The sequence below is a fragment of the Hyalella azteca genome, unplaced genomic scaffold (assembly GCF_000764305.2).
Source record: "Hyalella azteca isolate HAZT.00-mixed unplaced genomic scaffold, Hazt_2.0.2 contig923, whole genome shotgun sequence".
Taxonomy (NCBI): Eukaryota; Metazoa; Arthropoda; class Malacostraca; order Amphipoda; family Hyalellidae; genus Hyalella; species Hyalella azteca.
In genome coordinates this window covers 13,014-25,916 of record NW_025931257.1, presented here as the reverse complement: position 1 = coordinate 25,916, position 12,903 = coordinate 13,014, and the positions used below count along the sequence as shown (strand labels likewise).

Below are 12,903 nucleotides of genomic sequence, written 5' to 3'. Positions count from 1 at the left end.
GAGAGAGCGTGCTTGACATCCCGCATCCGCTCCAACACAGGGGAACTGACCTCTCCGCCTACAGGGCCTCGCACCAACGCAGGCTCGCTATGCACTCCCATATAAGGTATTGAGAGTGCGACTGCGTTTATGACTTGGCTTAGTGTTAATAAATATCATGACTAGATATTTTAGTGAGGTTCTTTAATTACCACATCATACATGCCATTGTAGTGAGGCCTCTAAATTCCGTGTTGAATTAGTTCGCTAAAACGTAAGTAATGTAACCCTCAAAATCATAAAATGTATCGTATAATTATGAGTCGAAAGCGTAAATTTCGAATGGTTTTCTCTCATTGTGCTGATTTAGCTGGAGTATGAAGCAAGTTTAACTGGAGTATCAAATTCACCGGTTTTAACGCTTGAAGTGTTATCTTGCCAGAAGTTTGTAAAGATACGAAGTTCATACTGAGCGTTCGAGCTTTCGCCTTCTGCCCAGAGAAAATGTCGCGACCTTTGCAAAGCGCTCGCTAGAAAGGCTGACCGAGCTCTTTCTCTCCCAGCGGCTAAATTATTTATTTTTACCAATACCGTCGCAGGCAACACGATGGATTATGCTATAAATTCGCTTCATTTTTTTTCGAAAAGCCAAGGGGCAAATAAATGCCAGCTTACAGAGAGCATTGATGCTAGACAAAATATCACTAGCGTGGTAAAATGACTTACCAAGGCACAAACTGTCAACACTTTTCATCGCAGGTCTCCGTAAATAAAGTCGTCAGCACCAGGCAATTGAAACAGAACAGGATATATAATAATGTGGGCGTAGGAAATAACTAACTACCGATAAACGATTATATGTTTGAACTATAATCGCCCAGGCGCTCCCACGACACAACTAACTTGGCAACTTTTTCAGTCACACACGCGCCGCGACCTGACGAGCACAGGGTGCGTCAGGAGCCGTGACGTCAGGCAGGGCGCTGCTCACTACTTCTCAGGACTTTTCCCTACGCGGCTGCTGGAGACCTAACCTAACCATTGCCACACCGCATCGTGTAACTCTCTCTAAACATTTTCCATAACTACGCACTCATATTTAAGATATGTTGCTGCACTTTATGTATATATCCAAGACAGCGTTCAAGATTATTAGTTCCAGGAAATAAAGTAGGTGATAGCAACAGACGAACTTGCTGGATTTATTTGCATTTAAAAGGCGCACAACCTTAATGTTATCACTGAAATTTCAAGTACTCGTGGAAGAATATTACAGTGAAGTAATATTGAAGATAGTCATGCTAGGTACACAAGGACGAAATCAACAGGTTGTATATATCAAGCAACCATTCATAGCTCGAAGAATGACACTGCAAAGACCAGCAATATTTCATGAGCAAGTTTCGCACGAATTTTTCATGTATTTGCTACACGTTGAAGGGTAGGAAGAGAGCGGGGAATTGTCAGTCGTTTATACCTCACACCTCCGTACAAAAACCAGACATCAAATAGTATAACACATGGAAGGAAAAATCCCGAAAAACGCGCGTTGGAGCACTGGGCAGAAAACTCTTGCCTATGATAATATTCTTAGGAAACTGAAAATAGAACGAGAAACTGGCAAAAAAACACACAAACAAAATGAATCATAACAAAATAATTTAAATTAATAAAAAGAGAATTTCGTTATTCAAATTGCAGAATGTAATGATGTGAAGCCTTTATATATATTTAGTCTCCATGAAGTGGATAAATTGAACAAACAAAAAGATGGGTTAACATTGACGAACTCCATCAGCATATAGTAGCTGATGTGTGGCCACGATGCAGTTAGTTTATGATATTAACCGATGTCGCAGAACACAAATTTTCACTTGTGTTAGAAATTGTCGTCTGATTATTTTGAAGAAGTGGGCGCCAGGATTTTGGGCAAGAAGCTACTTTTCGTTTTGCGTGTCTCCGTTCTTGCCATCCTCGGTGTTGTCTTCCTCCTCAGACTCGAACGTGGTGTCAGGTATATCATACAAGTCAATTACTTGCTGCAAAGGGAACAAATAGAGAAATATTTAATGTACGAAATTGGAGCGCACAATGCCTTCATCATCTGATCTACCTGTTAGTCCTCGATTATGTAGTGGTCACTGTTATATCGTTTAAAAGGTACAAACATGTACCAGGTTAAAACTTAAAATCTGTCGGCCCACATACGACACGAATTGCTGAAAGAAATTTTGAAATGAGTTTCTGAGCAGAAATGTTTTCACATTTGAATTCCACAATAAGTAATCAAGCATCTAAATGATTTGATGTGTATATTGACAACATAAAAACAAATGTTTGAGATGGGTTTTTATAAAAAAAATATATTCACATCAGAAGCCAACAATAAAGTTATTAAGCATTGAGTTGACCAGGCACAGAAAAATGATAGTAACTGATTGGGCACCTTGTTGGGGTTCTTCATGATGAGATATTTGCCGTCCTTAAGATTCATGCAGATGTCGATGATGCACCGCAAGATGCCCCAGGCGTTATCCATGCTCAGGTTGATTTGGTTGGCGAACTCGTGAGGCTTGAACTGCTCCGTGCCCAAAATCACGTGCTTTGAGGAGTCTCGCACGTTCACACGAGACACATATCTGTGGTGGTACATAGAAAACTTGTTATGAAAAGTTCATGTCATAACAAATCTCAAGTTCAACAAGAATTCAAGGTTAAACAGATGCCAAGGATATTCACCACTTCTTTATTGAAAGCGTTTCACAGACTATTGACTGTACTTATTTTCTCTGTATTTTTAAACTTATGATGCAGCTGGTCTCCAGCCGTAACATCCATTTATTAATATTAAATACATACCTTTTATGATACATCAAAAAAACATAGTAGATATTGGTTCACACATGCCCCATTACATTTATACAGTATGTTATCACAAAATACGACGAATGATTACATTCCCGACGATTCTCGTCACTAATATTGAATTTACGAAGGCTCACTAAGATTTTTCCAGAGATTAGTGAAGTTCCTCACCCGAATTTGATCTGGTCGGAGCCAGCAAGCAGGGCTTGGCAGGTCCACTTGGCGAGCTTGAAGGCGTTGCAGCGCAGCTCGTTGGCCAACACAGCACCGCGCTGGCTGTCCAGCTTCTGACGCCAATCAACGCCGTTGCTTATCCTGCTGTCCCACTCGTTCAGGGTCTACAACGTAATGGGATTTAATTCACTGCACACATTTACAAAGCTCAGTAACTTTGAAGAATTCGATAAAACATTCATCAGCAAAGACAAATTTTGAAAGAGACCCCTAAAAGAGAATCACAAGAAGAATGACTCGTTTTCAGAATTATCGTGTGTAAACAAGCCTCCCAACCACACTTCGTATCACACAAATGATGACATGAGCCAAATGATGGCATTCAAATATCTCTACACGCGCAATAACCAAATTGCAAAAACGTCATTATTATCAGGTAAACAATGGTAAACTTGAGATAGAATTAATGCATTGCGAGTCCAGCAGACCTTGATGTTGATGAAGTTGACCTCGCCGGACTGCATCTGTAGCACGGCGTCATGCTCGGTCCTGGCCACAAGCTTGATGTTGTTGCCCAAGTCCCAGCAGCGGTAGCGGTAGCCCACGGGCGCCACTTCGTCCTCCTCGTCCTCGTCCAGGAACGGGCTCTCGTTGGGGAAAGTGTATCGCTTCTTCTTATCCTTGCGACACAAACAAAAGTGTATTTTTACTTATACATATCTGTTTTATCACCGATGTAATTAGTACTATATGATAAAAAATATCAATTTTCAGTTTTCAGCCTGATAGATAATAACTTTTTATCGAAAATGCCGAGTTGCCATTATGTAAGCACATTTAGCAGGAACATTTTTACTGTTTTACATTTTTATTATATTAGATTATCAAACAAACAACAATCGTGTTTCAAGGCGCGCCTATGCCCTTAACGTTCGAGCTGGCAATGTAAAAACTTGATAGGACTCAACCTCACCTAATCTCAAAATAAATATTACATTTCACGAACGAATTTATCTCAACTTGAAAAGTTTGAAAATTGCAGGAGATATGCAGTCCAAGTTATTCACACTTCACACATTCACACTTCAATCCAAGCCTTCACACTTCACACAACATATAAGTTAGGCCAATGAAATAACGATAACTGCACTGTAAGGCTATCTATAAACTATAAAGACAAGACAACTTGCTTACCGAGACCAGAACTTGCTGCGAAAAGTTGTGGTTGATGAAGGTCGCCTCCAGGGATAACAGGCGCGGTGAGTTCAGTGAATTGCCTTCGTCCTGAGGAGGCTCGATGGAAGTTTCACTAACCGTCAGCAAGTCTGTGAGTCAGGGAATACCAATGATCTTGAACAGGGCATTTACAATCATTGTTAAAACAGTTGGTTGTCAGAATATTAGCAATCAGAAACCAGAGTGACAATATCAAGGTGTCTACCCACCAAATTCCGAGTCATCGCGCTTGTCAAAGAAGAGCTTGTCGCCGATCTTCTGCACTACGATGTCCCAGGAGTAAACGGAGCGCGTGCAACACATCAGGGTCGCCAGAATGACGTCTGTGGCGAAGACGTTGCCTTCGCTCTTCGTCAGCTGCAAACACAAAAACAAAATTAAACACCGTGATTCAATTTACATTTTGAAATGATACCGAAATTTGAAATATTTTAATGCATGTTATTTTCTAGCAAAAAAAAGTTGTATTAGCAAATATAGCATCATACTACGTCCACATTATTGGTTGTGTTATCTAACTCTGAAAGTGTACTACCCGGAGACTTCTTGCAGAAATTTCACAATTTATTTTTACTTAAGAACTCTTTATCCGTGAAAGTTGAAGCAGAGCGCAGAAACGAACACCTACTTAATCACAACTAACTTAACTTAACCTCTTTAACTTCACTTCTTGTTTGTCTGTCTGCTACAAATCTTATAGGTAATCAAAATTTAACACACTTCTACTTATCCTATCGATCTGAAATTTTGCACACTTGCGTAAAGTTGGAGACAATGCATGAATCAAATGGCGAAATAAATTATTTTGAAAATAAAAAATAAAATTTTCAATATTAAAAAAATTGAAAAAAATAATTTTGTAAGCTACAAATCTTATAACTGATGTTTGACACACTTTTACCAGTCCAATTGATCTGAAATTTTGCACACTTGTGTGAAATAGGAGGCAATGCTTGAATCAATTGACAGAATAAATAATTAAAAAAAAAATTTGTATACATATATAAAAAATTGAAAAAGTTAATTTTTTTAATATTCGAAAATAAAATGAGAAATTCATTGTACATCTTTAACATTGGAGACACTGGATTCTTTATAAGTGTTGTCTTTAAAAAGTAATTTTTAAACGTATATTATTAATTAATAATTTCACCCTGATGCCTGACCTGTCTGATGATAGGGTCGTCGGTGGTGGTGACCTTGTGGAAGATGCGATCGACGCGCTCCAACTTCTTCTCGTTCTTGACTGTGACGCGATCGTAGGTCTTGTCGTAGTACTCCATAGCACCGCACAGCATCCTGGGGTCATTGATATCATACCATGGTCATTAAGGGGGGGCAAACTTCATAGCTGGCATCATTAAATGGTCATTAATTAATGTCACTACTAATTTATTGGTGCCATTTAATGATCATTAATTTAATGGCGCATTGGACGCGCCATTAAATGGCGCCGAACATGATAACTGATACAATTATATACATTATCATTTAAGGTGCTAAAACACGATAACTGTCACCATTACATGATCATTACAATAAAATATGGGCCAATTGAGAATGTGACGCAACTGGATTCCCAATCTAAAAACCAGCAAGGGCTGCAATGGTTAACAATTACAGAGGCATTAAATATTAAAGCACAAGATAATTGTTTTGTTAAGTTAATCATGTTTAGTGGAACACTTGATCTTCATGCAATATACAAATGACGAGCGGCAATACGTATAGGAATGACGAATGCAATACCTATACGAATGACGAACGGCAATATATCTTCATGCAATATACAAATGACGAATCCATTATCTCACAGGTCCTTGGGTTCAGCGACAGTTGGGAGCGAGAGCTCCTGCAGCCTAGGGAAGTCCATTTCCTCGACGATCTTCCAGTCTGGCCGCACGGTCACAGACGCGTCCCTGATCTTCTGTTGCTGCTGGTAGCGGGACGGCCAGCGCCGCTGCTGCTGGTTCTGTTTCTGCCACTTATTACTGAAACAAATGTATTCCCGTTAATGTGGTTGTTTGAATCAATAATTGCTTTGCACCAAATGTAATGAAGGTTGATTAGGTTTGTGAGTTTGCAATGATGATAAACCCAAAATTACATGGAAGCTTTTCAAACAGTTTCTCTTAGGACTTGAATCAGCTGGAATAGACGTACATATTTCCGCTGATCAAAACAACCTTTCAGTAGTTCCTCTCATTAATAATTTAATGCACAAACGATATCCATATGGACACAAAATTTAATTTTTTGAAAAACTTAAATAATTTTGAGAGATGCAAGAAAATATAATTGTCCATTGCGTGAAGGTTAACATACTCTCCTCTCTTGTTGCCTCGGCCCAGCACTTGCAGATGGCTGTCACCTCGCCCCGCCCCCATGCCACGCCCCCGCCCGCCGCGCATGCGCGCATTGCGCATGTAGCGACCACGCTGGTAGGGAGGCTTGGGCACGTTTGCCTTGAACACCTGCAAAAATTACATTGGGGTATGAATGGTTAATAGTGGACTTTGCTGATATTTTTTCCAATGGTTTTGACCTCCTATGCCAGAGACATATGATGAAGACAAATTACTTACCAGCCAGCAAATTACAAACAGGAGTTCATATCCCCCTTCTCTTTTTACAACACTTCTCTTTAACTTCACTTCTTGTTGTTTGTTTGCCACAAATCTTATAATTGATATTTAACACACTTCTACCCGTCAAATCGATCTGAAATTTTGCACACTTGCATAAAGTTGGAGACAATGCATGAATCAATTGACAGAATAAATAATTTGAAAATTAAAAAAAAAAATTTCAATATTAAAAAAAATGACAAAATAATTTTGACAGCTACAAATCTTATGAATGATATTTGATACACTTTCACCTGTCCAATTGAACTGAAATTTTGCATACTTGTGTGAAGTTGGAGGCAATGCATGAATCAATTGACAGAATAAATAATTTAGAAAAAAATTTTATATATTAAAAAATTTTGAAAAATTAATTTTTTTTTAATTTTCGAAAATAAAATGAGAAATCCATTGTACATCTTTAACATTGGAGACACTGGATTCTTTAGAAGTGTTGTCTTTAAAAAGTAATTAACACGTTTTTCTTAGCTTAGCTTCGCGTTTGTTTGTTTGTTGTTAACATTGACAACGAAAATTAGCCCACTTCTGATTGCTCTAGAGATCTGAAATTCGGCATGCAGGCTATTTTCGCCTAACAATTTCAGATACAATCATAAAAACTAGCAATTAGAGACTTAAATTAGCTTAATTGAGTAATGTATATATAAATAGTGTATATATAGTATGATGTGAGGTCGCTGACGTTATAGACGAGCAGGCGCTTACGCTGTGTTTCATCGATACGTACATCAAGTCAAGTAAATTGGCTCGCAACAACGTTTTTATATATTAAAAAAATTGAAAAATTAATTTTTTTAATATTTGAAAATTAAATGAGAAATTCATTGTACAATGTACATCTATAAGGTTGGATTACTTGGATACACTGGATTCTTTGGAAGTGTTGTCATTAAAAAATAATTTTTAAACGTATATTATTTTTCTCAAGTACACTCAAATAACAATGAGGATTATCAGACAATCTTCAACAAATGAAGTAATGAAGATTCGTACTGCATCCGTTAAAAATTATTAACAGATAATTTGTAATCAAAGTGAATACATATGATCAAATTTAACAGATAGAATTTTACAAAATATACAAGTAAAGTGACTTTACCTGCTTGAAGGTATTTTCATCATCTTCATGGTAGTAAGCATACTGCTGTTGGCTGCCAAATGTTGATGTATACTTGGCTGAAATTAAGAGACAATTTAAAAAAGCAGTTATTAATTTCATTGAGTAACAATTGGCTACACATAAACAAGTAGCAACTTTGGTCAATATGGAAAAATTCAACATCTCACAGATGTAAACAACTGGTAACATTTTCCAGTGAATATTTCCACAAAAAATTTCAATTAGCCTGGATAATTGAAATAAGTTAAATCCAAGGCTAAGTTCTGTTTGTTTTCAGTAAAATTATTTTGCTCACTGTCAACTCCCACTTTCTGCAATTTCAATTGAAAACTTACTAGCATAACGTCTGTCTTGGTAGGTAGCACCAGTCCAATCTGAGACCTGCACACAGATAAAAATATTTCAAAGGAATAAATGAGGTTGTGAGGAATTATGAACAAAAGTTATGGCCTGCAATCAGAGCAATGTTTGCCTTGTCCTGTATGTCGAAAACATGAGCAGGAATAAGCCAAATTATATCAGGTTACATATAGGTTATTAGGTTTTTAATATAAGTTATTGTTTTCAGTATTTTCTCAGCCATGAATTCCATTGCATGACAATCTTGCCTATCAAGTGTCAACATCATACAGTGGATTGTGCCATCATTGTGGACATACTGACATAGTGGCAAAGGAGAGTTTTTTAGACTCCCTCAAGTTAATTTTTGAGTCCTATAAGTAGACCAGTAAACTATTCTGGATACCAACATAGGCAACATTATCATACATAAGAAATTTGTTTAAATCTTGGTTAAATATGGAAATTAGAAATGAACTCATTCTATTCAATTCAATTGCTGATAATGCATCATTGGAATTTTAGACCATCACCCATGAGATTTCAAATGTGAAAATTTTTCACTTTGGAGCCACAAGCTTAGTAGTAAGTTAGAAAATTACGATACTATTCAATTTTTTCAGTTTGTTTTTGGCCTTCTGTCCAATTTTCCATGATGGACTGTTTGATAATGGATAATTCTCGAAACTCGCTTGTGGAACAATTGTTTTTACCAGCCTTTTTTTTTAAATTTGGTCCAATTTCCATTTTTCTCTCAGGACTTCTTCATTTGTTCCATGATTAACTGCTCTACCGTAAAATGGGGTTATTTTGACACCCAGGGTAACTTTGACCACTTTTCATTTTTTTGAACAAAAACCCCAAAAACTCAAAAACTATTTGACATAGAAAAATTTTGTCAATGGCCATTAGAGGCCTAATACTGATGCTACATAACACAATAAAAATATTTAAAAAGTTTGCATATATAATAGGTTAAAAAATTAAAAATGTGACCCACGAAAAAGAGCTTATTATTTAAAGCATGGCAAAGTACCCCCTCCAATTTTTTTATTTTTTGGTAAAATAACTCCAGGTTTTGATGCATTGTAGAAGAACTCTTCTACTTACATATGCAAATGAAAAATTTTAGGAAAGTGTCATAGTTTGCAAATGGGGGGCACCATCCCCCAATGGGGGAACTCTGACCACCTAATGGCAGCCCTGACGGGGTAACATTGACCGGCTTGGAAATTAAGTTAAAATTACCATAGGCACCTATATAACATATTTTATGTTTGATACAGGAGCACAGCCGTGCACCACCAGTTTTGTGCACCAATTAGCCCTGAATCAAACGCCTTGAATCTCTCCAAACCTACACCAATCAGCCGTGCACCACTCGGCTTTGTCCTCTTCCAGCCTTGACCACCACCTGCCGTGCACCACCACGGAGCGGATCGAATATGACTTCCAGACATCGTTAAATTACATAATTTTACGTTCACTGCATCTAAAGTTAGGTTTCAGATGGCATAGTTCTGTTCCAAATTTATCGTCCTTCAACAAGTGGCCGTTTGACCCACAACCTAGATACGGATGGCTTGAAGTTTTGAAAGCTACGTTCCGGAAGGCAGGAATCATGATGGTTCATTACATCCAGGGCAGTGGTGGTCTTTGGCAGCCGGCAGGTGACCCTTTGAAACACCTCTCAATGTTTTTTCTTTATGTTTCAGGCTCTACAGTCTTATATATGGTAATTTTAACTTAATTTCCAAGCCGGTCAATGTTACCCCATCTTGGCTGCCATTAGGTGGTCACATTTCGCCCATTGGGGGCGGTGCCCCCAATTTGCAAACTATGACACTTTCCTAAAATTTGTCATTTGCATAGGGTAAACGCGGTATATTCCGACATCGTGGGTAATTCTGACACTTCGACTTTTTACCTTTACATTAAGCTTTTTCTTAGTTCCAGGCATTTGTTGATGGTTGAAATAGTGACGTCATAATTTTGCGCGCCATACTATTGCCAAAACACTTGGTCTGGGCCACCTGGTGGGAAAATGTTGAGATCCAAAGAGAGACAGTGCACGTCACCTAGCAAGAACATTGAAAAAATTGTCAAAGTTGATAGTTAACCTTGCTCTACCAAATAGTGATACACTGTGAATGTAGAAAGAATATTATAGTTTGAGACTTTTAAATAAGTCTGTGAATATATTAGGAATCCTTTAAGTATACTTGTATTTGCTGATTTCAAGTCGTAAATAAATTAATAGATGATTAAGTTATGAGACGGTTATAGACACATAAAAACTAATTCCGACACAGCTTGGAATTAGACACACAGCTCGTTCCAAGCTGTGTGCAAAAATTAAAATTTTCTTAAATAAAAGCTTGATAGCTCTTAATTTAAAGCCTAAATGAGTAGTGTTCCATATTCAATAGTGTTCTAATTCCAAGCTGTGTTGTATTCCAATACAGCTCACAGTCCATACTGGCAAAGCAGAAAGTTTTTTAGACTCTACATCAAGTTCATTCTTTAGTCCAATAAGTAGACCAGTGCCTCACACAGCAATCGGAATTTGAACACAAGAGTGTCAGAATTACGAATTAGTAGAGTTTGAAGCACGGCTGGAATTAGTCTCACAAAATGCCTAATTTAGTCACACACAGTGTCGGAATATATGGATTTGGTAGGTTTGCATTCTAAAGGCTTTTAAATAAATCTGGCAACATTTTGTGAAGTTTCATTGTTGCTGGCGCGTAGTGCGGTGTTTGGAGTGACATAAAGCAAACAGAACTCGAGTTGCGCGTATGTTTATTTTTGTAGGGTAAACGCGGTATATTCCGACATCGTGGGTAATGCCAACACATCTCTAGTTTTTCCTTCATATTAAGCTTTGTCCTAGTTCCACGCATTTGTTGATGGCTGAAATAGTGATGTCACACCTTTGCGCACCAAACTATTGCCAAAACACTAGGTTTGGGCTTTCTGGCGGAAAAATGTTGAGATCCAAAGAGACAGTGTATGCCACCCAGTGAGATCATTAAAAAATGTGTCAAAGTTGATAGTTGACCTTGCTCTACCAAATAGTGATAAACTGTTTGTGTAGAAAGAATACTATGGTTCGAGACTTTTATATACGTCTGTGAATATACCTATTAGAAATCCTTCAAGTTTACTTGTATTTGCTGATTTCAAGTGGTAAATAAATTAATAGATGAGAAAGTTAAGAAATGGATTTAGACACATAAAAACTAATTCTGACACAACTTGAATTGGACACACACAGCTTGTTCCAAGCTATGTGCAAAAATTAAAATTTTCCTAATTAAAAGCTCAATAGCTGTTAATTAAAAGCCTAATTAAGTAGTGTTTAATATTCAATAGTGTTCTAATTCAAAGTCGTGTTGTATTCCAATACAGCTAGAACAGCGATCAGAATTCGAACACAAGGATGTCAGAATTACGTATTAGTAGAGTTTGAAGCGCGGCCAGAATTCGTCTCACAACGTGCCGAATTTAGTCACACACCACTGTGCAGAGAGTGGATGAATGTTGCAAGATCTTTGGCGATGCTTCAGTAGCAAAATTTACACCTTCAGAAGATCTTGTTGACACATTTAGATTGAAATTCTTGCATTTGATATATTTGTTAGTCTTTGGCCAACTACTTAAAAAAAAGTAAGGTTTCCGATTTGTTTGGTCGGATCAGCATGCAGTGAAGCTTGTCTGGAAATCAGTTGCAATGAATTCCCGCCAAAAAATGTAAACATCAAGCTTACAATCATATAGTTGCGGTCACATTGAAGTGGTCAGACTGCATTATCACATGTTCAGTTGACACTTGCTGTAATAAATATGGCAACACTTTGTGACGTTTCATTGTTGCTGGTGTGTAGTGCAGTGTTTTGAGAGTCATGCAAAGCAAACAGAACTCGAGTAATGCATACGGATATTTTTTTATAGTTTTTCATTTCTTGATGCATCCTTAATGTGTCGGAATATACTGCGTTTACCCTAGCCATTTATTTTTTGCTACGTCCCTAAAGTGTTGGAATATACTGCGTTTACCCTATGTAATTAGAAGAGTTCTGCTACAATGCACCAAAACCTGGAGTTATTTTACCAAAAAATAAAATTGATTCTACCACCCAGTCAAAGAAATCCCTAAGTAGGGGGTAACAAAGGCCATCACTTTTTTTGAAATTACATCAAAACTATGAGAGGCAGCAGTGTGGAATTCTAGAGGGATAATAAATTAATCAGTACACATAGCATCAGGATGGAATTCTAATTTCGAAGGTTCATATATTATTTCGATCCACCAAGACCACTTTTTTTATCCAATATCGTTATTTGAGGCAAAAAATGAACTTCTTAAAGGCTTAAAACACGTACGCTAACTTGCTCAGTTTCTATAAAGTACCTAATCACTTGGAAGTTGCAAGTCTGCACCTTTCACTCAACAATTAAAATTAGACTTATAAAAAGTATTAGTTAGTTGAAAATTTGTCTCTTAAGTTGACCGCAATGAACTAAACTTCATTAAGTAAT

At 37.4% G+C, this 12,903-nt stretch overlaps 1 protein-coding gene across 1 annotated transcript in view; it reads right to left on the bottom strand.

The window, feature by feature from the left end:
• Positions 1-1,437: 1,437 nt before the first annotated feature.
• LOC108667642 (eukaryotic translation initiation factor 3 subunit D) overlaps positions 1,438-12,903 on the bottom strand; it is a 13,149-nt gene continuing 1,683 nt past the window's right edge. Inside the window, exons 2-12 of the mRNA XM_018154683.2 lie at positions 8,358-8,403; positions 8,002-8,078; positions 6,580-6,728; positions 6,069-6,245; positions 5,421-5,553; positions 4,464-4,611; positions 4,213-4,343; positions 3,507-3,698; positions 3,016-3,182; positions 2,426-2,618; positions 1,438-2,018 (exon numbers count right to left, since the gene is read on the bottom strand). Of these exons, the coding sequence (XP_018010172.1) occupies positions 1,917-2,018; positions 2,426-2,618; positions 3,016-3,182; positions 3,507-3,698; positions 4,213-4,343; positions 4,464-4,611; positions 5,421-5,553; positions 6,069-6,245; positions 6,580-6,728; positions 8,002-8,078; positions 8,358-8,403 (1,515 nt within the window). The 3' untranslated portion in view covers positions 1,438-1,916. The remainder of the gene's footprint in view (positions 2,019-2,425; positions 2,619-3,015; positions 3,183-3,506; positions 3,699-4,212; positions 4,344-4,463; positions 4,612-5,420; positions 5,554-6,068; positions 6,246-6,579; positions 6,729-8,001; positions 8,079-8,357; positions 8,404-12,903) is intronic.